This window comes from Aythya ferina, assembly GCF_964211825.1.
Source record: "Aythya ferina genome assembly, chromosome: 15".
Lineage (NCBI taxonomy): Eukaryota > Metazoa > Chordata > Aves > Anseriformes > Anatidae > Aythya > Aythya ferina.
The window spans coordinates 16739692-16766068 of record NC_140314.1 but is presented as its reverse complement, the minus strand read 5'-3'; the positions used below and the strand labels follow the sequence as shown (position 1 = coordinate 16766068).

The window sequence follows — 26377 nt, the reverse complement described above, 5'->3', positions numbered from 1 at the left end:
GTGTCATGAGACGCCTTGGGATGTGGCAAGAACTCAGAGCAGAATGAAGTGCTTATCATGTAAATCCAAACGTCTTATGATGCATCACAAGATGACAGGCTTCTCATGAGACCAGAATACAACCTTTTTCTCCTAGCTTCACAAATACAGTCTTAATTATAGCACTGATGGGCAGAAGAATTGCTAATTAAGGAGGCTCGCTTTGATTCGGTTTTACAGTGGTGACCTCGAGAAAGTTCAGCCGAATTGAATCCTCGAATCCCAAAGACCTGCTGGGCTGGCTATGAGGAGTAATCTCGGCTCAGAAGGCTGCAGTACGCTGACCTGTTCAGCAGGATCCCCAGCCCCTTCGCTGGGGTGTGTCTGTTCAGCACACCCACCGTGGGCGACCAGCAGTCTGCGTGCCCAGCTGCCATCTGCACCGAGCAGGAGCTGTGCTGTGAGTGCTCGCCCTGCTATGTGCTGCTTCCAGATTTTCTCTGTGTGGGAGCTCAGGTGAAGATGAGAAAAAGAAGTCATCTTAGGAAGTGAGCGAAGGAGGCGGTGTGGTGGGAGAAGCTCTGGTCTTCTCAATGCAGATGAGCATGGGATAAACAGACCGTATGATGTACATGCTTCTCTGGTTGCAAAAACTAAGGATGCACAAACATGAGAAATAGCCTGGTAGCAAAATGGAACCACATGGGATGAAATGAAAGCACAGCCTGTGGAGATCACATCTGAACTGGAAAGTAGTGATTAACCTTCTGCTGAGCTGGCCAAGGCAGAGCTTTCCTTTTTTCTTGCATGCTGTACTAAACAGCAGAAGAAATTCAAATAGGCATGCCTCTTTGTACTGCTGGACATTAAAGATAAAGTTTATCTTAGAGATAAAATGAAGCTTTTTTTTTGGAGGTGTAGGGGTGGAGCTTGACATAGAGAGGCAAGCCAGTTTTTGCTTACTACACAGAAACGTTGGGAAGCATGGACTTGATGCCTTTTTTTTTTTTTTTTCTTTCAGCCATGTAGTTCTGTGAGTGTTGTATTGTTTTATCTTGTAAAAATGAACTTGCCTCTGCATGTCTTGAAGGCCCTTAGCCACCACTTATAAAGCACATCATATCATGCTCTAATACTGCAAGTGGAAATTACTGCTTCCAATACTACTGTATCACTGAAAAAAAAATAAAGATAACTCCAACTGCTGCATTTATGCTCCCTGGGCAAAATCAGGCAGCATTAGAGTATTACCCAGGAACAGTTCTTTTGCATTAATTGAAAAAATGTTTGTTAATATAACTGGCCTTCTGTTTTCAATGTGTTTTATGCAAGTGTCCCGCAACATAACAGCATTTGTGGGAAACCTTATTGCCACAGCAAATCTGGATGTGTTCAATAGGATTCTCATAACTTACTCTTCCTGGATTCAATGGTAGGACGCACTTTTAGCTCGGCTGGACCTGTACATTTGGTTGTTACCACATACTTTGTGGTGTTAAATGCTGAGTCTTGCAACTGAAGAATTCATATTGTCATCCAACGTAACTCTTAGCACAATCCCAGCATCTCTTTTTAATGTCAACTGCAATGAAGTAAGTCATATTTTAAGCTCTCTGTTCTCACAGCTTTGCTGGACTTTCCTCCAGTGATGCAGTACAGGGTATCCTGAAATAGGTGCTGAGTGGCAGGAGAGCAGAGCTGGAGGCGCCTCTGGAAGTCTCCAGTCCGGAGCCCTGCTCCAAGCATGGGGTTGGCTCAGGATGCTCTAGGCCTTGCTTCAGTTGACTTACAAAGATGTCCAAGAATGGAGAACCCCCAGATTCTTGGGCTCAGTTCCAGTACTTGATCGTGCTTATTGAATATGTTAAAGCATTTTTTTTACGATTGGATTATTCCTTGTTGTAACTTGCGACTGTTGCCTCTAGTCCTTTTGTCGTGCATGTCTGTGAAGAGTGGCTCCATCGCCTCTATAAAAAGATATCCGTAGTGAGTCCAAAAAGCTTTTTTGTGTTTGTGTAGAAACTATTAAAATAATTGAAACCAATTTGGAGAAAGATGAATAATATCTTTTGCATCATCCCAGTCTCTGTTCATGCTTCAGGGCAGTGTACTTAAAATTTAGAAATACCTTGACTAGAGAGCATCATGCGTATCACTTCAAATGATAGGAAGTACGGGTGATTCTACCCAGAAAGCTTTTGATCAACACAAATACTCTTACCTATAATCAAGCAACTGAAACAGGAAAGATGAGCAATTTAAGAGTAAGAATCCTGGCAGAGCAAGAAGCCTTTTTATAGCAGCATGCACTAGCACTGGTAGATAGGGCAGTGCTTCCACGTCTGCAAAAAAAGGAAATGAAAAAATACTCCATAATCCTCTGTCACATTACACATCGATACCAAAATTTTGTTTGAAAAGTCTGATCATTTCTATGAATCTTCTTAACATAGTTGTTGGTAGATTCTTGTTTATATGTAATACTATGAGGTGCTAGAGCACTGGGATTTAAAAAATGTGTTTTCTGTTCTCATTAGTAACCACTTTTCAGCAATATTTTTTCCTGGCTGCATATATATTAAATATAAAAGGTAGAGTTTTAATCTAACCTGAACTGCTGGTGGTTCTGCTGAGCAGAACTGAGCCAAGTTAAACAGCAGAGCAAGCTGATCTGTTCCAGCAGGTACCCTCCATTTTGAGAGAGGGAGGCAAAAAGCAGATGTTGATTTCGCTGCCAGGTGGCACGCTGCTGGCTTGGCAAGCTTCAGCAGGCATTCAGACTGCTGCTAAAAGCTGGAAACAATTGTGAGCCTGAAGAGAACCCTTGAGGAACAGTTAGCAATGAATAAGAAGCAGAGAGGACTACAGCTAGCATGCAGACCAGGATGCTACCAAAGCATTTTGATAGCAATGAATAATTAAAACACTAAGAATTCTGAGTGCAAATGCAAACAGCGTTCTCTGAAATTCTCCATGCAAAAACTTAAGGACATAATTTGCCAGCTCACAAGAGAGGAAAGGAGCTGCCTTCTTCTAGGAGAGGTACCCAGGCAGGCTGCTCTCAGAGGACCAGGGGAGGAAGAGCTTCTTACTTAGAGAGTAAAAGAATCTTGAATATCCAAAATAAACTTTTAAATCCCAGCTTTGTCTGGGCTGAAGTAGGACTGGTTGCTAATGGGCCGAGAGGTGAAGTCTTTTCTGCCTCAAGAGGGGTGTGGATACTGTAGGAGCTCCTGCATCAGCACCAGCTGCATCATAGGAGAAAAGGAGAGATTGAAATCTGCAGGTCTTCCTCTGCTCTCCTGGGAGCAAGCAGTGGTTGTCTTCCCTTAGTATGAACGACCTGGGTTTGGTCTCTCTGCTTCCTTCCCCCCAGGGCATTTAATACCTGTATCTGTGTGCAGTTGCTGTTGTACTGTGTGCTGGGTAGTTGTAGCAGCTCATGAAAGGAGCCAGGCCAGCAAGCCAGGAGGAAGTGTCTAAAAATGGCTGTTAGGAAGGTTATTTAGAAGAGAAGCATGAAATTGCTCTTACTGGCCTTTGTGGTTTTATTTTGTGAAAACAAAACTGAATGCTCTTTCATTTAATCTTGTCTTTATTTGGGAGAAACATACACTATCTTCTCATCACCCATACATGTTTATCCATCCTGTTTGAAACACTTCTGTTTATGGCTGAAAGCAGTAAAACAAAAACATTCAGTTGATTGAAATTAAGTGGATTTTTTTCTGGGCTGGCAGGTCTCGATTTTAGAAGATTGGTTTTAATTAGGTTACATTTTCTCTGTCTCTCTTAATTCATGACACATCACGTAATAAGATATATTGTTAGCCTTAAAATAATAGAGTGCAATTTGATTCTCTCTCCTTATAGGGCAGATGACTTGCATTATTGTCTGCTTAGATGCCATCTGTGCAACAAATGAAACTCTGGAAAAAAACTAACCACAAGACAAGAGAGTGCAGTGAGAAGACTGGTACATTTTACAATGAAAATATTTTGATGTGGCATTATACAAAACCACAAAATATCTTCCTTTCCTTCTTCCTTCCTTTCATTCAAGTAAGGCTCAGTAGAGAGCCATGAATGACATTTCTAGAAGCAGAATGCGGCTGGTAGATTCAGAAGATCTTGAGTCATGTGGTGGAATCAGCTCTTTGGAGGAAGTTACCACTTCTGGTTCTTGTTGTGGCTGAAAAGGCAAGTTTAATAGCGAGAAAGTTGGAAGGGGTAAAAATTTGACTAGCTGCTTTCCTTGTTTTAGGATTTGATGTAGCTTTCCAATGCAATCATTCAAATTAGATATAGAAGTAAATTTCTTGGATCATTTTCTCAAAAGCTCTTTAACGTTGTTTGGCTTTTTGCTCGTTAAACACGGTGCTGCAGCGAAGTGCTATCCTGCAGTGCAGAGGGTGAAGGATTAGTCTGGAACTTCTAGTCTGTATTTAGCATGTTTATATGCTGTCTGTTAACTTTTTGTTAAAGTTTTGCAGAGTAGTTGTATTTTGGACTGATGAGAGTGCCTGTAGAGCTGCTATTCTCTTCAAAAATGCTGTCAAAGTAGTCCTTTTATTTGGTTAAATTCTCCGTCTGCATTACTTGCGCTATGTGTAGTCTGTGAGTGTAGCACACAGCAGTAGGGGAGAGAGTGTTAGACATGAAAAAAATAACATATTTTAGTGTGTTGCATGGATATGATCATTTGACATACAAGAAAATTTCAAAAGCTAAGGAAGTGGAGAAACATACATTAATGTACTGATGAGTGATAACATGCAGATAGTGACACAGATGGTACACATTAAATACAAAGAAAATATCAGCAAAACTGGGGATTCTTTGTAGAATATTGCATATGATAATTGTTAAGAATTTATGTACAATAAGAAAAAGATAACGAATATGCCAAGCAGTTGCATATTCTTATCTGTTAATAACTAGTTTGCCATAACTATTTGTTATCTGTCCATAGATTTCCTGGGGATTTCACATCAAAAAAAGTTCCCTTGTGCCTAAGTTTTTTTTATTTCTTTTTCATTTGAGATTTGAAATGGGCTATATAAGGTAAGAAGATAAGAGGGGCACTAGAGAGAGTATTAAGTTACTGAACATGAAATAACTAACTGGATTGTTATGCTGCTAACTGATTTATTCCACTCTATCTGTCCGAGAAATTTATTGGAGAAAATGGTAGCCCTAAATCATTCACCAGTGGGTAAAACTTGTGACTGTATGAACAAAAGACAACCTGTGTGAAGCCTAAGGTACAACACATCTGTTCCTACACATAGGAGGTAGTTCTTTACACACTTAATTTTGTTTTATCAGCATCCTATTGAAATCTGCAGTTCTTCCTGCTTTGAAAGCGTGGTGAAAACAGGACCAAAGCCAGTGAAAATGCCAGGACTAAAAACAGGACTAAAGCCAGGACTAAAACAGGACTAAAGCCAGTGAAATTCTGGCATCAAATGAAAATGAGGCCATAGTTTGAAAAGTACTTCTCTAAAAGTCAACACGAAGGAGTGTTTTATACCCTTGCTGGAGAAGCTTGCAGAAACTTCTCTGTTTGCTCACTGCAGCCATCTCGCTGGCATATTACCTAATACACCTCTTGGCTTCACTTCAAGTTGAGCTTCATCTTAACACCAGTGGTGCTGGCTACCTGTCACAGGTAACAAACTGAAAGCTGTAACACTGATTAAAAGTCTGATTAAGTGAAATCTTGTGCCTCTGGAGACAGAATGTGTGCTCTGGAGCTGAACTGCCTGCGATGTTCCGAACAAACAGCATCAAACACACTCGTGATGACTGTGACCACTCAGAGCCACTGTGAAATAGTGTAATGACAGGTTGAGCAGTTAACAGCTTTTAAAGAATGATCATATATACTCTTTTTTTTAAACAGATCTATCTTGGACTGAAGTCTCCTCAGCTCAAGGATGTTGATTCTTCTGGCTTTCATTATTGTGTTTCACATAACTTCAGCAGCACTGCTGTTCATCTCAACTATTGACAATGTATGTGTCATTTCTTCTCTTTGTCCTTCAAACACCCAGGTTTTTCTTTGTTTTATACAATGTACTCTTACTTACAGAATTTCAAGTTATTTTCTAGGTATGTTTTGAATCTTAAAGGTCTTCCACCAACCTGGTAGAAGAACAAAAACATGTATAAGAAAAAAAAAAATCTATTCCCGAGGTTTGTTCTTGTGTAACACTTAAAATCATGCAACTAAATAAAGAGGTGGCAGCTTTTCTTCAAACCAGCCTCAGATGAGGATAATTTCAGACATGAATTTAACTGTCTATATCCACTTGAAGCGATTTCAGCACAAAGTTTCTGAATCATGCAGCTTTCTTTTCAAATTTCCTTTTTATTTTTGTGACCAGAAGAAATTTATCTTCCAATGTTTATATCTAACTCTCAATCTGAATGACCTCTTTCTGAAGCACAATGATTGGTCCTCTTAACAGTGCACTGGAGTCTTTATTTCTTTAAGAGATTCAGTGAATACACAGGCTTGACAAAAAAAAATTGTCTGCTTGAAATACATTACCTTACTCACTGAAGCCGGTTTCAATCCCAGTCTTTCCAGACACTATGCTCTAAGTGAAATGATGTATTAGCCACAACTTTGTGTTGCAAAATTGTACAGACTGAGTTGTTATTTTTCAGTCAGGTGGTTGATTGAGTATGTTGAAGTAGGTCATTAACTGAGCACTAAAACCAGGTTGTCTTAACCTGATCCTTTGGATATTTAGAAAGCTAAGACAGTGGACAAGTGAATAATTCTTAGTTCAGGTCTGCTAGATTAAAAAAACAACAAAAAATTGTTATAGAAGTACAAACCCACACACTCTGCTTTGTGTCATTGACTACTTTAAAACAACTGCAAACTTAAACTGTGTAACTACCTCCTATTACATTATATCACCTTCACAGGTTTTATGTTGTCATGAAAATCATTTTGAAAGGATTAAAAAGCATTCAAAGCTGAAAAAATCATATATTGGACTGAAATTAATCACTTAGACTGAAAAAAAAAAAAAGGCTTAGTACATCTAGAGAAAGTAATGCTTTTTCCTAAAGCCAGTAATCCAGTGCTACTATGACACATTTGGCTGCTGTCGTAATACGCTAGTGTTTTTATTAGTGTATTGTTTGCTAAGCTGCATGGTATTCTGTGAGGTTTCTGGAATGTCTGCATAAGCAGCAGATGCTACCAGGAGTCATATTTAAAAGTCATATTTTTCCAAATCTAGTCAAAGCAAAGGCCTGGGTAGCTACTGGAACTGGAACGGATTTCCTGAGGAAATGCCACTTTTGTGGAATGCTTGCTGTATTTCCCAGGCTACCAAAAAAATCTGTTCAGTCACTGTAGTTCTCTTTTGCATTAAATGTTAAAAGACCAAACCAGAACTACCACAGGGAGAACTTGTCACTGCCAGTCAGATGCCATAGTCTACGGACTGCATTTGCACATTGTCAGCACAGCTTCATTAAGTTGAGATTAGTTCATGTCAGTTCCAGGAACCAGAAAATGTATAAACAGGGCTTCTGTTTCACCTGCATATTACCCTGCTATTTCCCAACCCTTTAAAGAGCTGTGCATCCCAAAGAGGGTATTACGGATGAACAAAAGCATCATTGTCTAGATATCTTAAGGAGCGAGCAATCACCAAACATCCAAGATTTCTGTCCAAACATAGAAAATCCCTTGTGCTTCAGGACTGCCATCTATTCTTATCTATTCCCTTTTTTTTTTTTTTTTTTTTTTTACCTTACACAGCTCTAAAATGAAAATGATACATAAATAAGGAGATACCTTTTATTCCAAAATACCTAATAAATAAATATGGAAACCTCAGAGTTGTCTGGCTTTAAATTCCTCATGTTCAAACAGATAGCAACTGATGCAGCCTTTAGTTTCTTGGTCACTAGATGACTCAGCATGAAATTTATCAGGAAACATGTAGAAAGACATCTGATACCTTTTCTCTGCTTGTTACTCCCCAAATCCAGATCTCAAACAGGGGTACTGAGGCTTTCAGTTCTATACTGAGAACACAAACTTATTTTCTAACTCCTGAAGCTGTTGGCTTCCCCTCCCATCTAAAGATACAGTAGAGTAACACCTTTCTTGCCCTCACTTTCTTGATACCTAACCTGTATGAATGCTTTTAAGCACATTAGAATTGAAATTTAGTTTGAGTGGTTAAGTAGCAAAATGAACATTGTTCAGTTGTTGCATCTGATCAGGAGCCACTAGGATAACTAAGGAGGGAAGGTTTTTTGTTTTGAAACACTTCCATCCCACCCCCCTATTTTTTATTTTTTAATTTATTTTTGTGTAAGAGCCCTTTGCTTTTATTTTGCAGGCCTGGTGGGTAGGAGATAATTTTTCTACAGATGTCTGGAGAATGTGTACCACAAACACTAGCACCTGCAGAGCTATAACTGATCAATTCAGAGGTGAGTATTTCTGCATGTGTATGTCGCGGTTCCATTAGTGGGAGATTGGTAAAATCACTGCAAAGTAATACATTTGTTCAAAAAAAATGCATATGCTAACTGCTCCTGTTTTCTAAAATCTTTAGTAGTGGCTCTTTGGAAAAGCCAGCTACTGCAACAGTTTCTGTAAGAGGAAAACAGAAAAAATTGTAGCCCAGGACAAGAGAGTAAACACAAACAATTGTGAATGAGTGCCAAAGTACTCTTACTCTAGATCAGGTAAAAACAGTGAAGTCATCTGAAAGTGGCTCTGCAGTGATAGAAGTTGCCTCTCAGAACTGAAGTTTAGCTTTGAAAGAACATGAGAGTACTGGCTGCTTTACAGGGATGGGAGGAAACTAAGACTGTAATCTGAAGTTTAACAAAGATAAATTAACACATAGCACAGCCTAACTTACCCTGCTTCACCAAAATAAATATTTTTTTTATTCTCAAGTGCGTGCTACATTTGCTGCATTCCCACACTTTCAGTCTTTGTGTATATTAACGAAGTAGATGAAGAGCCATATAGCTTTAAAGTAACTTGGCTGCTTGAATGTCAAATTGGCTTAGGGCATATCCATACTGCAGTGAGACAATCCTGCTATGCACAGGCCTATCTAAAGTAACATGAATTACCCCATGCTTGGGGTAGGTTTGAATTACTATGCATTCATTGAAATTAGGTACCAGAACTAGGTAGATTAAATGTAGCTCAGGTATGTCTGCTGTTCACAGACGTGCTGACAGCTATGCTAAAGCAGAGGTGCTATAAGCAGCTTATCTCTGCAGGTCGGTTTGTCCATATCATTGCAGCCAAGTTACGCAAACTAGCTGCATGTTGTTAAAATTTTATTGGTTATTTTAGCTCCTAGTTATAAAGGATGATTGGCAGGAGGAAAAACCTGTAAGGAATCTTTTGTGCTGAGAGTGGCTCTCACATCTGGATACTTCTTATGGAATAGAGCTGTCTTCAGCTCTGGTGAGAGGCCTGGTTCTGCAGCTGCAAGTCACTTTGGACACCTGGCACTTCCACTGTGTTTTTAGTATATAGAGGGTAGAAAAGGATGCGGTATGTGAGAATTAGTCTATCTGGGGTTTTATTCAGTTATAAAAAGCTTTTAAGTCTTTAATCCACTGGCTGTATTACAGAATCACAGAATCACAGAATTTCTAGGTTGGAAGAGACCTCAAGATCATCGAGTCCAACCTCTAACCTAACACTAGCAGTCCCCACTAAACCATATCCCTAAGCTCTACATCTAAACGTCTTTTGAAGACTTCCAGGGATGGTGACTCCACCACTTCCCTGGGCAGCCTGTTCCAATGCCTAACAACCCTTTCAGTAAAGAAGTTCTTCCTAACATCTAACCTAAAACTCCCCTGGCGCAACTTAAGCCCATTCCCCCTCGTCCTGTCACCAGGCACGTGGGAGAACAGGCCAACCCCCACCTTGCTACAGCCTCCCTTGAGGTAGTACTAAGAAAGCAGAGAAGGGCCCTCCTAGGCAACACATGCCCAACTGATTTGCTATATGTGCTGAACTCCTGTTTAGAGAACATAGCTCTGCCCCTCTGCTCATTGCAGGAGTAGGCAGAGAGAGAGACTGTGTTTTTAACCAAGGTTGCTTTTGTTTTTGCAGAGTATCAATCAATTCAGGCTGTTCAGGCCTCCATGATCCTATCTACTATTTTCTGTTGCGTGGCATTTCTGGTTTTCATTCTTCAACTCTTCCGTCTAAAGCAAGGAGAAAGATTTGTGTTAACCTCTATTATCCAGCTCCTGTCATGTAAGTGATTTTTCAACACTTGTGAATTTAATGATTACATAAAAGTAGGAAAGGGAAAAAGGTTTCCAAAAGAATGAGCTGCATGAGTAATCTGTAGGGCTCGAGGTCATATATTCTCCTGCATATTTGTTTAAAAATGTAACTGCTCCATTCTGTACTATTTAGTCAGTTAAAACAAGGATAATATCACAGATCAGAAGTAAAGTCATTTAAATTTTGAAGGGAAAATATCTAAGATTCTGAACATCTCGATAAAATTGAATAACTCTGCAATAGTTATAGGCAGGTTCTTCCTTAATTTTTGTTAGTCCTTAAAACTATCCAGATGTTTAGAATCATTTTGTGTTCTTTGCAAATGACATGAATACACAACAGCACTTCACATTTAGTTCCTGCCAAAGAAATGGAAAATGTGTCCTGAAATGCTCCCAGTTTAGTCTGAGAATGGAAAATAAGTGTTTGCAGAAAAGGACACTGGTGGAAGTCAGTGAATAGTTATGCATATTGACAGTATCGAAGGTTACTAAATCTTGCTGTTTTATTTCTCCTCTAGGTCTGTGTGTTATGATTGCAGCTTCCATTTATACAGATAGGCATGAAGAACTGCACAAGAGCAATGAATATATCCCTGAAGTTTCTGAAGGCCAATATGGCTATTCCTTCGTCTTAGCCTGGATTGCATTTGCCTTTACTCTGATCAGCGGCATTATGTACCTAATATTAAGGAAGCGTAAATAAATGTCAGCAGCTAGTTATTTCTGTCACTACAGTACAAAACCAAATTCCAATAACCATTTTGTATATAATCATTTACATGGTTTTGTAGTAAAGGTATTGTTTCTCTAAAAATGTACTGTGTTCTTGATATGAAACAGAATACCAAAAAATGGCAGGTTTAATGGAATGCCTGGCACCAGCAGATCAGGGGGCTGAGCAGGACAGAGGCAAGTTTTTTTTTCCTTTTTTTTTTTTTTTTTAAACATATTTCATCATCATCAATGGCTTTCTGTTTACTAGGCATTAACAGTTTGTTCTTGGCCTCTGCCAGATTACAAATAAAACCTCTGCAAATTAATTTGTAAGCAATATGCTAACCATATTCCTGGCCCAGATCTAGCCCTTTGGGATGGGAAAAATATAGGGGAGTCAAAAATTAGACCAAAATCACAGTGCAAAAGCAAACAATTTTAAAAGCCCAAAACTGCAATCAGCATGCCTGTTCTAGCAGAAGACTAGTGTTCTGCTATTTATATAACATGCAGTAAGTGTCATCGAGCTTTTATTAAAACCACTTGCTTTGCAAAAGTAAACAACTCCTTTTTGTACTCCAGCAAATCATTCTCTTGATTCTCCTTCACATTTCATTTAAGCATACAGAGCCTTTGGCAAGAGAAGTTACCAGCAAATGCAGTGTACAACTTGGGACTGGAGTAGTCTGAGGAGTAAGAGATATTCCACTCAAGTCCTATATCCCTCTATTTTTGCATTGTGCAGTCTTTCTGGGGGAAAAAAAAAAAAAAAAAAAAAAGAAAGAAAGAAAAAATGGCCAAAGTCAACATGTTTATTACACTGGGCTTTGATTAGATAGTAATTTCCTGGCTAATATATCATTTACAAAAGCATTCCCTGAGTCTGCCCACTAGGAAATTGGCCTTTACCAAACTAATTCTAAATTCTTTTGTGGATTTTACTTGAAAAGGAAAGAAATCAGAGTGTAATAGTTTTGTTTATGAGTTCCAGGATAGTTTTTCAAAATAAAACGACTTGGTGATTTTTATTTCTCAATAACTTTGTGAGAGAAATCTCTACTGTAATACCAGGCTTAACTGTTCAGCAGTATAATACTAGCTTTGGCTAATGGTGATTTCAGAGTTTGGAGACCAAGGTGGAGAATAAATGAAGTTGCTTTTTCTGGTTAGTCACAGTTTTGATGTTTAAATACAGATTTGACTTTGTAAAAGCACTAACCATGTATTTACTTCAGTATGTTCTCTACAGCTGGCCCAATACATAGGCAATAAAAAATAAATAGGTCTTGGATGAGGTTTTACACTTAATACAGAATAAAGTTGCTATTACAAAATAGCGTAGCTCTATTAAAGTTGATAACTTACACTGTTATATATCAGCTGATGGTTTGACCCATTCCTGCAGATAATTCATCCTTGATTTCCTCACAGAGTAAAAGTTCAGTTACAAAACTGAACCAGTATAGGAATGGTCTCCAACACGACTAATAGAGATGGAACTAACGATAGTTCCATCTCTATTCCTTGAACATCCTAAAATGCTTTTTTGACATGTAATACTTATCTTAGGGAGCAAAGAAAGCCCAACAAGACTGGTAAGAAATTACACATGTAAGTAGAAGAGCAAATAAAAGTAATAGTAGTTAAAAAAAAATGCAATAAATCGGTTTGAGCAAAATGCATTCTCACCAGTCTAGAACGACACTAGTATTTTGTCAGTTTTTCTTTCCCTCTTAGTGTGAACACTCTGAAATTCAAGCATTACTACCCTACTTTTTAAAAGTGTTTCTACAGTTTGCTGAATACATTTCAGATTCAAAGCCTGAATTTTGCTAGCAAGTAGAATTTGTTTTAAATAAACAGATGTAGGTTTAAGGCTAAGAGTAGATAGAGTATAAGCTAGACATTTTGCTAGCCTTATTCAAACATGAAATAGTACGACAAAAATTCTAAAGCAAATAGGGATTTAAACTTTTGTATCTAGAATATAGTTCTATAAAACTATAACTTAAGCTACTATGACTTGAAGAGATGCTTCTTCAGTTTATTGCCTTGACAATGCTTAGGTCATTTATAGAATGAATATTTAAAATAAAGATGTATATATACCTGAACTCAGCTTCAACAGTAAAAGTGCAGTCCCTTTAGTTAGAAATGAAAACCACGCTCACTGTAGCATACAAACAGCAGCATATACATGATTCCACATAGAACAGATGTGAATGTTCTAAGTACCAAGAAAATGCCAAAAAGCTTGGATTAGAGTTAATGGGATAAACATACTTTAGGATATTATTTCTACCTGATGTGCCTCTAAAATATACAGTTTTCTATGCTCTATATATTCTGAAGCTGTACATGAAAATAAAGTTAAAACAAATTATTGTACTGTAATAGCAAGCTAGATACATTTAGCAGTTTGACCTTGTTTTTAAGTTTGGGATATATTTACACAATGCTGGATGAGAAATAGTTGAGTATTTGTGTGAACAGGTAAAATTAAATTATTCCTGCCTGTACTAGAACCATAAGCTGGTTATTTTTGTCCTTTGTTGCAGGCCTTTCAGGGTAAGCAGAGAAAACATTAGTGTATTGAACCATGTAAGTGCATGGCCCCACAAGAATAGCTATTGAATAATGCAACATCCACACCTGCTGTGATAGGAAGATTACTTGTAAACTCTCTTTTCCTCATTTGCAGAAACAGCTGTGCATTTAAGATTATTCTGAGTGCCTTGACTATGTGAGAGATGTTAGAAACAAGCCAGTGCTTCCATATCTGCTGCAGTCCAAGCTTTGGGTTTGCACTGAAATGACAGAAGCACAGATGGGTTCCTATAGATTGTTCTAAAGCAAACCCTGTTCCCCTCCCTGCAACTCCACAGAAACAATTTCCCAAACTTCATAAAACTTTCAGCATTCTAATCATAGTGGACAAAAGGGAAAAGTCCAAACTATTAGAATATAACCTAGCAGTTGTGAATCCACCTTGACATTTTTGCCCTCACGAGACTCAAAACTCACTGCAAGTAAGAATATAGTAATTAATAATGGAAGAATAGAAGACCAGTTCATAAGGTAGTCCGGGACTGAGAGAGAGGAGTTATAGATTACCACAGAATGATCTGTAATCTCCACATTTCTTTTTAATCAAATGACAAATTAGTACTTCTTTGGGTGATAACCTGCCACTGGAAGTGAAAAGGTCCTTGTTTTGCCTGTTTTCTTCCAATGTGATGCAGAACTACTATTGAGGTTTTCAAGGAGAAGACACAAATTATAACTGGGTAGGGGAGCACACTTTGGATCAACTTCCGTTAAGTGTCCATGACAACAGTTGCACATAGGCCTCTTCTAGTTTCAGGATTCTGAGGAAGAGCAGTTTTGCTGGTTTTCAGCAAGCTCTGGAGAAGGAAGGATCCTTGGCAGTGGAGGTTGATGTGGAAACTGCTTGAAAGTCTAGGCACCAAAACAAAAGCAGTTGTTATTTAACAACAATAAGAAGAAGCCAAATGCACTAATTTTTATTCATACAAGCTTGCCTTCACGTAAATACATAAACTTCTGAATTATTACTGTCTATAGTTTCCAAGCTAACAAGTGTTAGAGATTATCTCATGTTTGCATATTAACATTCAGAAACCAAATGTCGGCAACATGCTACCTTCCCAGTAGGTTTTTACCTGAAGTAGAAAATACTCCTTGCATGCTCATAACAACAACTTAGGAAAAAAACAACCAAACAAAAACTTGTGTGCTATTGAAGGGAGTGCCTTACATCTAGAGGGATACTTGTTTACCATGGATCATTGCTAACTAACTGAATTTCTGAACCTTTCTCCCATTAACAAATTCAGAAAAAAAAAAAACAAAAAAAAACAAAAAAACATGCATGTACGTAGTCGCTTAGTTTTAAAACAGGTGTATGTTGCATGGCTGAGTAAACCAGCAGGCGCTGTCACAAAATTAAACTATTATTATCATTTTCAACACATATGAAACAATCCTGATGATGTCTGGACTGTATCATGTAGTGCAGATGTTGTTCTATTTTACTGCTGTTGCTTTGAGAAGAAAGCTTGTGTTCTATTTCTCCTCCAAAGCAAACAAACAAAACAACAAAAACCACCAGTACCAAACAAGTGAAACTGTATTTTTAAGATTCAAGTCAGCAAATTTGAATCAAAAACAAATACCCCCCCCAATAAAATAAATAAATAAATAAATAAATAAAAAGCAGTTGTGCTGCTGTCATAAACGCTAAGGTTCAGAAAACTTCATTCAGACTGAATATGCACATATTAATACAAAGTACAAAGTAGGAATATAATGCCTGTGTTCACTGCTTCACAGATTCAACCTTTTTAACATATTATAGGCAAGAGGTAAAATAAAAGAGGTACTATATTCTCTCTCTCTTTTTTTTTTTTTTAATATGTTACTTTACATAGTTTTATTTACTTTTTAGTAAAATATTTTCAGCAGCAGAAGTCATATCCATGATTAAATATCTGTGTTGAAGAATCAAAACTGTTTTGTTCATAGAGTAAAAATTTAAATCCTGTTAGCAAATAATGTTTTAACACATTTTTAGTCATCACAAATTTGGAGGAGGGAGAAGCAGAGGGGAGGAAGAGGAAATGGGAAGGAAAACTGGGACAAGTTTAGGGGTTAGGATTTTTTTTTTTTTTTTTGGGGGGGGGGGGTTATTTCTAGCCATAATACTTCCTAGCATTACTTATTTGCCTGCTTCTGTCAAAGTTTTTACTATTCTTTGAGCATTACAATAGAGCCTCCTCGTGGTGAAAGAGCAGCCCGCTCCTTCAAAGCCCAACTACTTAAACACCATTCCTTTCCCATTTGAAAATATCTTTTAACATGCCATCCAGTTCTAAAGCATACTGCAATACGCAAATCCACAATTAATACCGTACTAAGTTTGAGTAAAATCATTTGAGTTTGAAAGTAACTCATTTGGTACTTGTTCTCCCAGCTTTGGGAACCCTTAACTGAGGCACACTGGCTTTGAATGCCATTAGTTTGGTAAAAATTTCTGATCTTTTTCTCTGCTCTGCAAACAAGAAGCAAGCTTTAAAAACTATTTTTCTATCCCAATAAACTATCATAAGACAGCTTTACTATACAAAGTAAGGATTTTACAAATGATTTTTCTTCACAGGTTGTGACTTTTTCCCTGTTGTGAGAAGTGTCAATTTCAGGCTAATATTCCTATCTTTACAAATCAATCCACCAAGCAAAAATTTCTTCAAACTGGCAGACTGCTTAGTCTTAGTTAACAATAATCTAGCTGGACTAAACTGTAAGTGAAACAGAATCAGTCATCCTGAATCCATGTAACCACTGATTTTTATCTTCCAGTCATAGATACTAGATGGATACTACTTCATCCCATACAGAATTAACTGCAAATTTCTTCCACCAGCAAAATGGCTTTCAAATTGTTCTCAAAGACATATACCTGTTATCAAAGCTGTGAAACCAACTAAAAGACACAATACAGATGTGTGGATCCAATAACACATTTGTTCAGATTTTTCACGTCACTGGATTTAAAAATTATTCTAATATGGAATGTGCTTATTAGTGATTGCAAAGAATCTGGACCCAATTTAAAATTAGCACAAAACAAAACCACCAAAAACTAGGCCTACCTTCACCAGAAGTACTTATTTAATACATGTTCGTAGCAAGAATGAGAATCAGTTCCTATCACGCTGAGAACAAGCCTACACTTAGCTGGATGAAGAACAGGAGTCGCTTTTATTTATACTCAACACTATCCCTTCCAATGACACAGTGTGACTAACTTTATTACCAAGCAGTTAACAAGACTGTTCAGCGTAACAGCAACAAAGTATAAATATGATAACTTTCCTGTTAGGAGTAGAGGTTGTGAGAGCAATAGACAGGATTTGTAGCCAGTAAACAGATATCTCTTATAAATACTGCTTTTGATCTCCAAAATCCATTTGCTGCTATTATGGAGACATGCAAAAGCAGCTGCTATTGCATGAGTGCTTTTTTTTTTTTTTGAGAAATGCATACAGTTTTATGATTTTATAAAATTATTTTATCCTTAAATAAACTGAATAACACATAGCTATACTTCAGATATTAAGTTTAGAGAGATAAGGAAAAAGTAAATGAAAATATTTTTGAAAAGTAAAATGAGAATATTGAAAAGTAAATGAAAACATTTTTCTTTTACTTTTGCTACAGTTATGGCTTTTTTCTTGAATTATACCCATCACTTTGAATTTTCCTCCCTTCATTTCACTCTGATAAAACAATATACAATTTCATGATAAAGCTTCTCTTTTGGTTTTAAAGATCAAGTAATAAGAAGATTACTTAACAGTTTGCAGAACAGAATTCTATATATTAGGTTAGATTTCTTAAAACAAGAAAAGTCTTGTAAAAATGTAAAGTTGTAGAGCCAGGCATAGTATATACCCAGAAATTCAAAGAAGTAAAAGCAATACCTGATGTTTAGCAACAAACTATTTAGAAAGTCATCTAATTGTTTGGGTCCTGCTGTTCTTGAAAGTGTCCTCAGTACTAGATACACAAACAAAAACTATATAGGACCTAACAGTTTAAGAGCTAAATTGTACCTTTTTATGTTCTTTGATATTCTCATGGAAAATAGTTACTCAGCTGATCAATTTAATTAACCATTAAACACTATGTGTTTTTATACCAGTATATACAAATTTAGACCAATACAATTTTGTCTACTCCCCCTTCCCAGAAGAAGAAAAAGCACTGCTAATTTGATCCCATTGACTAAGCTGCTGTCACCAATATTATTTCACTGACTTAACTCACTGGTAAGAAAGAGGTTACTAAACAAACTTCAGTCCCATTGTGATCTCTGGATTTCTGAGGACATAGAGATTACTGGGGTAAAAGCCATCCATGTTCCTCAGGACTTAAATTTTTGCAATTGTTTATGATTTTCTCAAAAAAAAAAAAAAAAAAAAAAAAAAAAGATAAATAAAAAAATAAAAATAAAAAACAGCCAAGATGGACTACAGAGTCAGATTCAAAATTACTGAAAAAGCATTCTGCAGACAGACTACCAAGTGGCTTTTCAGATGGGAAAGGTTTAAGGGATTGAAAAACAAGTCAGACTAAGCTGTCTATGGTGAGAGAGACTGATAGTTTTGATTTTTTTCCTTGAAATATTCATGTTCTATCCAAAATGAAGAATAAATGAAACTGAATAAGTAGATACAAAACTAACATGGTTCAAGACTGACCAACATCTCCATCTCTCATTTGCTCAGCTTCCTGTGCCCACAACCCAATTGTTTCTGCAGTTTTTCATTCACTACAATCATCCAGGAGACAAGGTTTCAATTTCCAAAGGGGAAAGCAGCATGGTATTTCTTCATCACTTTTCACATCGTTCTTTTCCTTGTAAGTTCACCTTTAAGAACGTGATAGAATAATACAAGCCAGAGGTAATGACAGTCCCCATACTGCCATTCCCATAATGGCGTTCATATATTTGCCTCAAATTTAAGCACCTATAAAACTAACTCAAAAGTCAGGATATTGAAGCAGTCTATGCACCATCAACTAAAATAGGTTTTATTTGAATAATAATAATAAAAAATCTTAGTTTATTGTTTTTACCTGAACTTTTCTTGTCATTTCTGCTTGTGTGGGTATTTGGTAATGTAGAATCACTGTAATACAAATTTCCAAAGAAGTTTAAAACATGCAAACACATTTGATCTATAAATCTTAATGTACACTGTGACAAGAATCCTTTTTAGAGCTTGTCAGAGCAGCAGAATATTACCTGTCCCCACTCCCAGAACACATGGGACAGCAGTCTTATTGAAGTGATAGACTTGCCAGGAAAACTTGGTGCTGCCTCTAAGCAGCAACTATCTAGCAAGTCAACCCAACCCTCCCAGAACCATCTCAGAGGGGTTCTAAAAATCAAACACATCTCTGTAGGGAAGCAGCATGAGAAAATTTGCATTCTGAGCATGTTTGTCAAGATTTTTGGAATAACATTTTTCTTGACATTACCCCCACCCCCCAGTAAATTTGTCCAATTGTAACGAACGTTTACTGTGCATTATTCTTGGTTAAAGGGTGATATTTAGTTCCTTTAAGTAGCAATCTCAGAATGAGGGAAGGGCTGCTCAGAACTCTCACACTGTCACTTACACTGTTTATATGACAGTTGAACTTATTACAAACAAACAAACAACCTAGAGTTTGTAGTGCTCTGAAACATCTATTGTTATACCAATTTATTACAAAGGCAATTAAATTAATTTCTTATGCCCTGAAAGTAATGTAGTAGAAAAACAGTGTGTTGAATATATACAAGTTTCCTGTTGTGTCCCATCATACAAGAGTTTCAATTGTTTTAATTTCCAGAATTTTAAAGTAATGCAAATCCGCTGATGGACATCATCATCAGTGAAGACATGCTAATGTAACTTAAAAACAAAGAAACAAACAACTGCCATGCCTATAAATATTTTGGAAACACAAGTGTATTTTAATGATATTTTAAAAGAAAAAAAGTTGCTGACAATATTCTAGATGTATTTTGTATATTCTGCAGTATAGGAATTAGCATTCATGAATTCCACGTTAAATTTCAATACCTGAATTTTTTGTAGTTGCTGAGTTTTGTCTTTCCACAGAGTTCAGTCTGACTTCATCAGAACTAATAAAACAAAAAATATAAAACTTAGAGATGTATAAGAATCAATTCATTTCCAAACAGGCATTAAATATGGTGACACAAATACATCAACAATGAAAAGTTGAACTTGTTGATTAAAACATAATTAAAATAAAGTAATGGCTCGGTAAATCAACCATTAATAAACCATATAATTTATGTCACCAACAAAACATTTTGAATCCATTCTACTGACTAAATTGTGAATTCCTACATTTTATTTTTTTAACAGTGAAATATGCAATTAAGGAGCATTCATATTCTAGACATCTTTTATAGATATAAATTCTACTTGCTTCCATCTTAGTAAAATAACAAGTTATTCAGTTTGTTTCTTAAAAATAGGGGTATGCATTAATTGAAACTCTGTCCACTAGTACTACAGTTTGTGCTCTCTAAACTGTAACCATTAATTTCTCACACTGCACAAAACCCAACAACTTCATGGCATTAGTATATGCAATAGTAAATTGCAGGTACACGGGGATCTATGAAGGCATATTTTGCTGTCTCAGTTCCAAGGTCATTTAATACTCAAAAATATCAAAAATAGATGCCCTTATGCAAACCAAAATGCATACCTGCTAATAGGTCAATTTTATAGTGTGGACAGCAAAGCAAATTCCTGCAGAATTTATATGATTATAATATATATATATTATAATACATTCATATATTATATATATACACGATATATATTATTTACTTTTATTATTAATGGCTAAGCTAGCCCAGTTGATCTGAGGTGTAAAATATCTGTCTAAGATGAACAGGAAACATATTATGTGTAATTCTACTGAGAGAAAAAGATACCTAAGTGGGCATCCGTTCTACATTTGTGCTGCCCTTTTTGAGGTGCATTTTATCTAGCACTTCCTGATGCCATGTGTCAGGAAGAACAGACATCAAATCAGCAGGGCAGTGCTACTTTATAAACAGGTTCTGCACATGCAGATATTATATAAATTGAGGAAATTTTAAGTATCCAGGATGCACCAGTTTTATTGCATCTGTTTTGATCAAAAGAAAAGCAATTTAACACAGCAGACTCAGAAGATTTCCCCAAAGAAGAACCCTAGCCAGATTTTGTGACAGTTAAACCATATAAGCTCAGTTAAATATCAGCTCTTTCCTCTAAATACTCTGTTATGATCAAGGAAATTACAACCATACTGGTCAAGCTGTGTTAAATTACTGATCTTACTCATCTTTGATTATGAACTATCAAATTCCCTTTCTGATTTTATTTTAGCCATGAGCAAAGATTAATTTGGTTAAACAAAACAAAACATTTTTCTGTAAAATAAAACTTGAAGTAACATATGGAAAAATAAAAGTGATTACTACCTTTCAGAACAAACTAAGGAATCTTGTGCATTCTTTCATCAATGTAAGTTTGAGATCAATGATTTAATATATTCTAACCTAATGTTTCATAATATAATAAATAGAAGTATTTATTGGATTTTGGATTTCTCTCATTCCATAAGTGTGCTAAAAATTAAAGTAAGTTTGTGATTTTTTTAAGAAGAAAACATTTCATATTAAGAAGTTACCTGGAAAATTTTCCATCTATGAATACTAAAATACCTTTATAGAGACTTTTTTTCCTGACATTCAATAAGAAATCACTGCCCTAACAGACTTAACAGGTTGCCCAGAGACGCTGTGGAGTCTCCTTCTCCGGAGATAATCAACACCCGCCTGGATGCGATCCTGTGCAACGTGCTCAGGGTGACCCTGCTTGAGTGGGGGGGTTGTATTAGATGATCTCCAGAGGTCCCTTCCACCCTCAACCATTCTGTGATTCTGTGATATTTTTCTTGAAGCACTTTAAGAACTGATGATCTAGTGTCAGCTACAATGGATAAATTGGAGATACCAGGAACAGCACTGGACACCCAATGGCAATCAAGTTTAAATTCAATTATTAAAAAGAATTTAAAATTAAATTTAAAAAAAAAAAAAAAAAAAGGAAAAACAGTATTATTATTTTTTTTAAGAAAATAAATTTCATCATAAATAGTTTGAAGCAATGTATGGATATTAACTACATCTCAGTATTCAAATCTAAATATGTACCTTTTATATCCTGAAACATTTGCTGAAGTGAAACCAGTATGAGATGACAGCAAAAATGTATTTGAGAAACTTCCTTGTGTGTTTATGATATTAGGAAAAAAAGCAGAGTGTCCAGGATGGTTTAGTATCATGTTTTGATCGTCTGAACTTGGAAGCATTATCTGATGAAGGAGAAAACAATACTGCATTGTCATAAAACCTACGGTATAAACATGGTCATATTTGTAGTGCAAAAGTAATCAAGATGTATTTAAACATAGCAACAAAACAAAAATTACCTAAAGTGCACAGTGATGCCGAAGTAAGTTAAAAAATAACCGGAAGCTTAATTTGGTTAAATAAATAAATAAACCCAGACATCCTAATATATTTAAGAATTTTAAAATAAGCATCTTATTATACCTTATCCTATTTTATGCTTTCCATTTAAAGATTTTGGGCAGAAACCAAGAAGATATAAAGAGAATTTTGTAAAATGCACAACAGCCTTTAACAAAACAACAAGCCTATGTTTGTCACATGCAACTCTTGTTACAATTTTAGATGTGAAAGACCAAAAGACTTAGACTCCAAAGGCTTCTTTTAAACAAGCATATTCCTGTAAAAGTGCGATTTTTCACGAAACATACAGTCAGCATGGAAGAGGGTGTTGACAGTTCACAGAACTCGTTCTCCTATAAAAACACAACAAAATATGGTCAACCTAATCACGAGAAATTTCTGTTCTTCTTAATATTCAAATATTCCCACAAAAAAAGATGTTTTGTAAGCTTCTTTTAGTACTAATGTATCAATACCTTCCATGAAAGTACACATGTATTAACAGCTATTTTGCTAACACTTAAATTTATCGTATTTTCAATTTGAAAATCACCTAAGAAATTAGTTTTTGATTTGCAATTCCTGGCAGATTATAGCTAAGTGGCTGATCAAAGGTAATGCAAAGGGGTAAGTATGCTGCACTTAGCTTTGGCTTTGTAAAAAAGAAGTCTGACCCTTTGACAGAAAGAATTCCAATGTCTCTCCAACAAAACAGCATCAAAGCAAAAGCTGTCAACACATGCAGCATCTATGCTGTTCTGAGTTTGTTTAATCATGATGACTGAAAAGAAATATAATAATCAACTGAAAATAAACAAATCCTCAAAAGATCAACCTAACATCTCTGCACAGATTTTTCTGTTCTTAATGTAAGTGACAGCAATGTAGCAGTCACTGTAAACATCCACACTTATCTAGCAGGTTACAACTAGGCATTAATGCCTATACTAGCATATGCATCTACATCATACCCGATGAACAGCTATTTTTGAAAACACTTCCTCATGAAGTGTTATCACAGCATTAATATGTCTCTCAAGTTTTGATAGTTTCCTCTGCAACAGAAAAGAAAAACAGTATTACTTCAAATGTTCACCTGAAATAAAGTTATATATTATTATTATTATATAAGACAAGTAGATGGTGAAACAATTGCAACAAACAAAGGCTGAGAATAAAGCTATTATTAACTTATCTTTATGTCACACAAGATGAAAAGATTGTATACGCTTAGCGTCTTCTTTCTCTAAGGTAACATAACAATCATATGCAATACAAGCAAAACATTCACACAGTTATCCAAAGAAACTTACTAGGAACGTCATAGCTATTTCTCCATGGTTTTTTTTGCATTGAGCTTGTAGAAGTCTTCTATTTAAACTTTCTAATTTTTGATTAAAGAAGTCATTATTTAAAATATCCATCCATTCATAAGTTATAAGTCTGATCTACAATAAAAATAAAAAAAATATTTCAAATCTAAAAATTGATCAACATTTAAATGTGTACACACATATACACAGTGTTAATTTTAAAATTTAGAAAGTTGCACTCTATCCCCTCCTTCAGAATCTGTCAGTCTTTCCTCTCCAGCTTCAATGCAGAGAGGAGAAAGCTTTGTACTAGCAGAAATTGCTGTCAATTGAGGACTAAGCTGGTATCCCTTAAATTCCCCATCTCCCAAGGATTCCTGACATCTAACTGATGAATGCATCAGCACCTCCACAACCCCATGCTCTCCGTGTCTTTTTTTTTTTTTTTTTTGTATAAACACAACTACTTCTTTCAGATTCTGCTGAAATCACATAAATAATCACATGATTTTATTTTATTTTTTTATTATTTTTTTTTCACTCAGTTCTGGTTCCTCATCCCTTCCTACCAGCACCGAACACCACTTAACCTGTTTCCACAGCCCTTCAGTATTTCCCTCCCCCCTTTCTACCAAGTCTTGAGCACATTTTCCTCCTAACAAAAATCTCCTTTTTATGTTGGACCAGGGCAAGGCAGCAGTCATGGAGCTAAAGGAGAATTTTCAGATATTCTCTGCAAATGGAGAAAGAAATTGTTATTACTTCAAGTAATTATTCCTACTTCTATCTTCTGGAAAGAACATAAGTCTGGTTTGCCTAAAGCAAATTACCAAATGCAGGAGCAAACCTACTGTTTGACACACTTTCAAGTTATACCAAGACCCACTCACAAAGAAAATGTTACTTATATATGAGTGCATCCAATTCTTGCATATTTTATGTGAAATTTTGCCTTATATGGCAATCAAAAATATTTTAAATTTCAGATAAACAGAGAATCCATTCAAAATAATCCCCCCTTCAAACACCCATATGATTCTCCCTAGAAAGACTGTCACCAACTCATTAGTCCTCCCCTGAAGTCATTAGTCCTCGCCACAAACACACCTTGTTATAAACATTAATGAATCTGTTTTAAAACACACACAAAACAACACTTCAAACATTCAAAGCACTGCAAATTACCTTTTCCAAAAGTTTTTCTTCTTTTTTTGACACTGTAAAAATACTTTTTTGTGTGATTTCACTAGAAGTTTTCATGTATTTACAAGCGGTATTTTCCTTGCTTACGAAGCTTACCCTCTTCCTCTGAATGTTCACTGAGGAGGAAAAAAAAAAAAAGAGAAACCTACATCAACCTTTCAAACCTCCTTCTAAAGTACAACATAAAGAATTACAACACACGAAGGAACAGTATCAATCAAATCACCTGATGTGCCCCCCTAAAAACACTGCAGTAGTTTGAACTAGAACTGGGACACAGTATTTTGTACAAAAAGGCACAGAAATCAGGAACTCAGGAAAAAGTGTGGAGGGAAGGAGGAGGAGGTGGTGGTGGTAGCAGAAGATGACGACGACAATGACAGAAACAAGATTTGTTTGCTAGTATTAACTTTTTCACTACTAAACTTTATCAGAGATACTGAGATCTATTTTACCCCCCCCCCTTTTTTTTTTCCTTTTTACCCCCCCTTTTTTTCCCCCCCCAGTGACAACAGCACTCTTTCTACCTTCATGAGACAAGCAAATAAAAGAAAGTAATGTTTTTCTTTTGCTGAAACAGCAAAATTTGCCTGAGGGCTATGCTTACCTTATTTTAGGTTAGTGCCTCTCAGCTCTCCTTTACTAAGAGCTCTTTGACATACCATGGAAGCCCTTCTCTTGGGAACAGGGATCCCTTAAGGCTTATCACCTGAGAAGTCAGCTTCTGAGGCATGTCAGGAACCGTCATCTTATCATCAGCAAATGAACTTTCTTCCTACCCTTCTTTCTCTAAGCCACATTCAAATGAAAAATAGATAATTAATCTTTAGGGATTTCAATGAGGTAATACTTTGTAGTCAAGAAAGAATCTTGAACCTGAAACTTAAAGATTCTACTTACCTTGCCAAAATAACTATTCCTGTCTTGTTACTTGGCCATGCTCTATGTAAATTTAATGACCATACAACAGGTGTTTTGCATCATACCCAAGCAGAAGCACATCCAGAGAATGGGGCATTTCTGTTTTACTCCACTGATCACCACTAAAGCAGCAGCAATGGCAGTAGAGGCAGTTACTGAAGTAACAGGCAGGTCTGGAAGAATAACTCCCTACCCTGAACAACGTAAAAGCCAGTAACCTAGCTGAAAATTAATAGGCTAGTAAAAATACTAACCTCCAAAATATTTGAATATTTGATCATTTAGAAACATAACTAAACTACCATTACAATACTAAGGGTGAAAAACTTGAAGTTGTTTTTTCTAAATAGAATATTAAGATGCAGAGTGCTATTAAGCAAACACAATCAAAACAAGATAATTAGGACTATATACAACAAACATGTTTCAAACTGAAGATGTACTTTAATTACCACCTATACTTTGGTGATGATTAAGAAGAAGAGCTCCCGCCCCGTTGCCCACCTCTCGCGTCCTGCGCAGCTCTCGCCGCCACTCCTCTCACCCCGGGCCCTAGCCCGCCGCTGTCCGCAGAGCCCCGGCCCTCAGCCGGAGCCGAGCAGGCGGGCCGAGGCTGGCCCCGGGGCTGGGGCTGCGGGCCCTGGTCGCTGCCGGCGCCCCGCCGATGCGGCGGCTCCATCTGTTTCTCCTCGCGTGGCGAGCGGTTGGCGGAGCCGGGCGAGCTTTGTGCGGCCACAGGCGTTCCGTGCTGCCTGGCAGAGCCATGACAATGACGCCTCCGAGGCGGTGACAT

At 36.7% G+C, this 26377-nt stretch overlaps 2 protein-coding genes across 7 annotated transcripts in view; one reads left to right on the top strand and one right to left on the bottom strand.

Moving 5' to 3' along the window:
• EMP2 (epithelial membrane protein 2) overlaps positions 1 to 13532 on the top strand; it is a 23305-nt gene extending 9773 nt beyond the window's left edge. For 3 of the 6 annotated variants that reach the window (XM_084536898.1, XM_084536901.1, XM_084536899.1), the window contains exons 2-5: positions 5885 to 5996; positions 8358 to 8451; positions 10112 to 10258; positions 10812 to 13532. In XM_084536898.1, coding sequence (XP_084393024.1) covers positions 5919 to 5996; positions 8358 to 8451; positions 10112 to 10258; positions 10812 to 10996 — 504 coding nt within the window. In that variant the 5' untranslated portion in view covers positions 5885 to 5918 and the 3' untranslated portion in view covers positions 10997 to 13532. Of the gene's footprint in view, positions 1 to 219; positions 1097 to 3852; positions 4180 to 5884; positions 5997 to 8357; positions 8452 to 10111; positions 10259 to 10811 lie in introns of those variants that run through there. The other 3 variants (XM_084536900.1, XM_084536896.1, XM_084536897.1) reach the window with 3 other exon arrangements.
• On the bottom strand, positions 11915 to 26377 carry ATF7IP2 (activating transcription factor 7 interacting protein 2; the record flags this gene model as incomplete). The annotated part of the gene is made up of 10 exons (XM_084537012.1): positions 11915 to 14466; positions 17237 to 17306; positions 18670 to 18722; positions 19665 to 19726; positions 21827 to 21987; positions 22456 to 22500; positions 23119 to 23202; positions 23461 to 23595; positions 24646 to 24779; positions 26089 to 26377. 10 exons carry the CDS (start codon positions 26375 to 26377, stop codon positions 14402 to 14404), a joined length of 1098 nt encoding a protein of 365 aa, XP_084393138.1. The 3' UTR covers positions 11915 to 14401.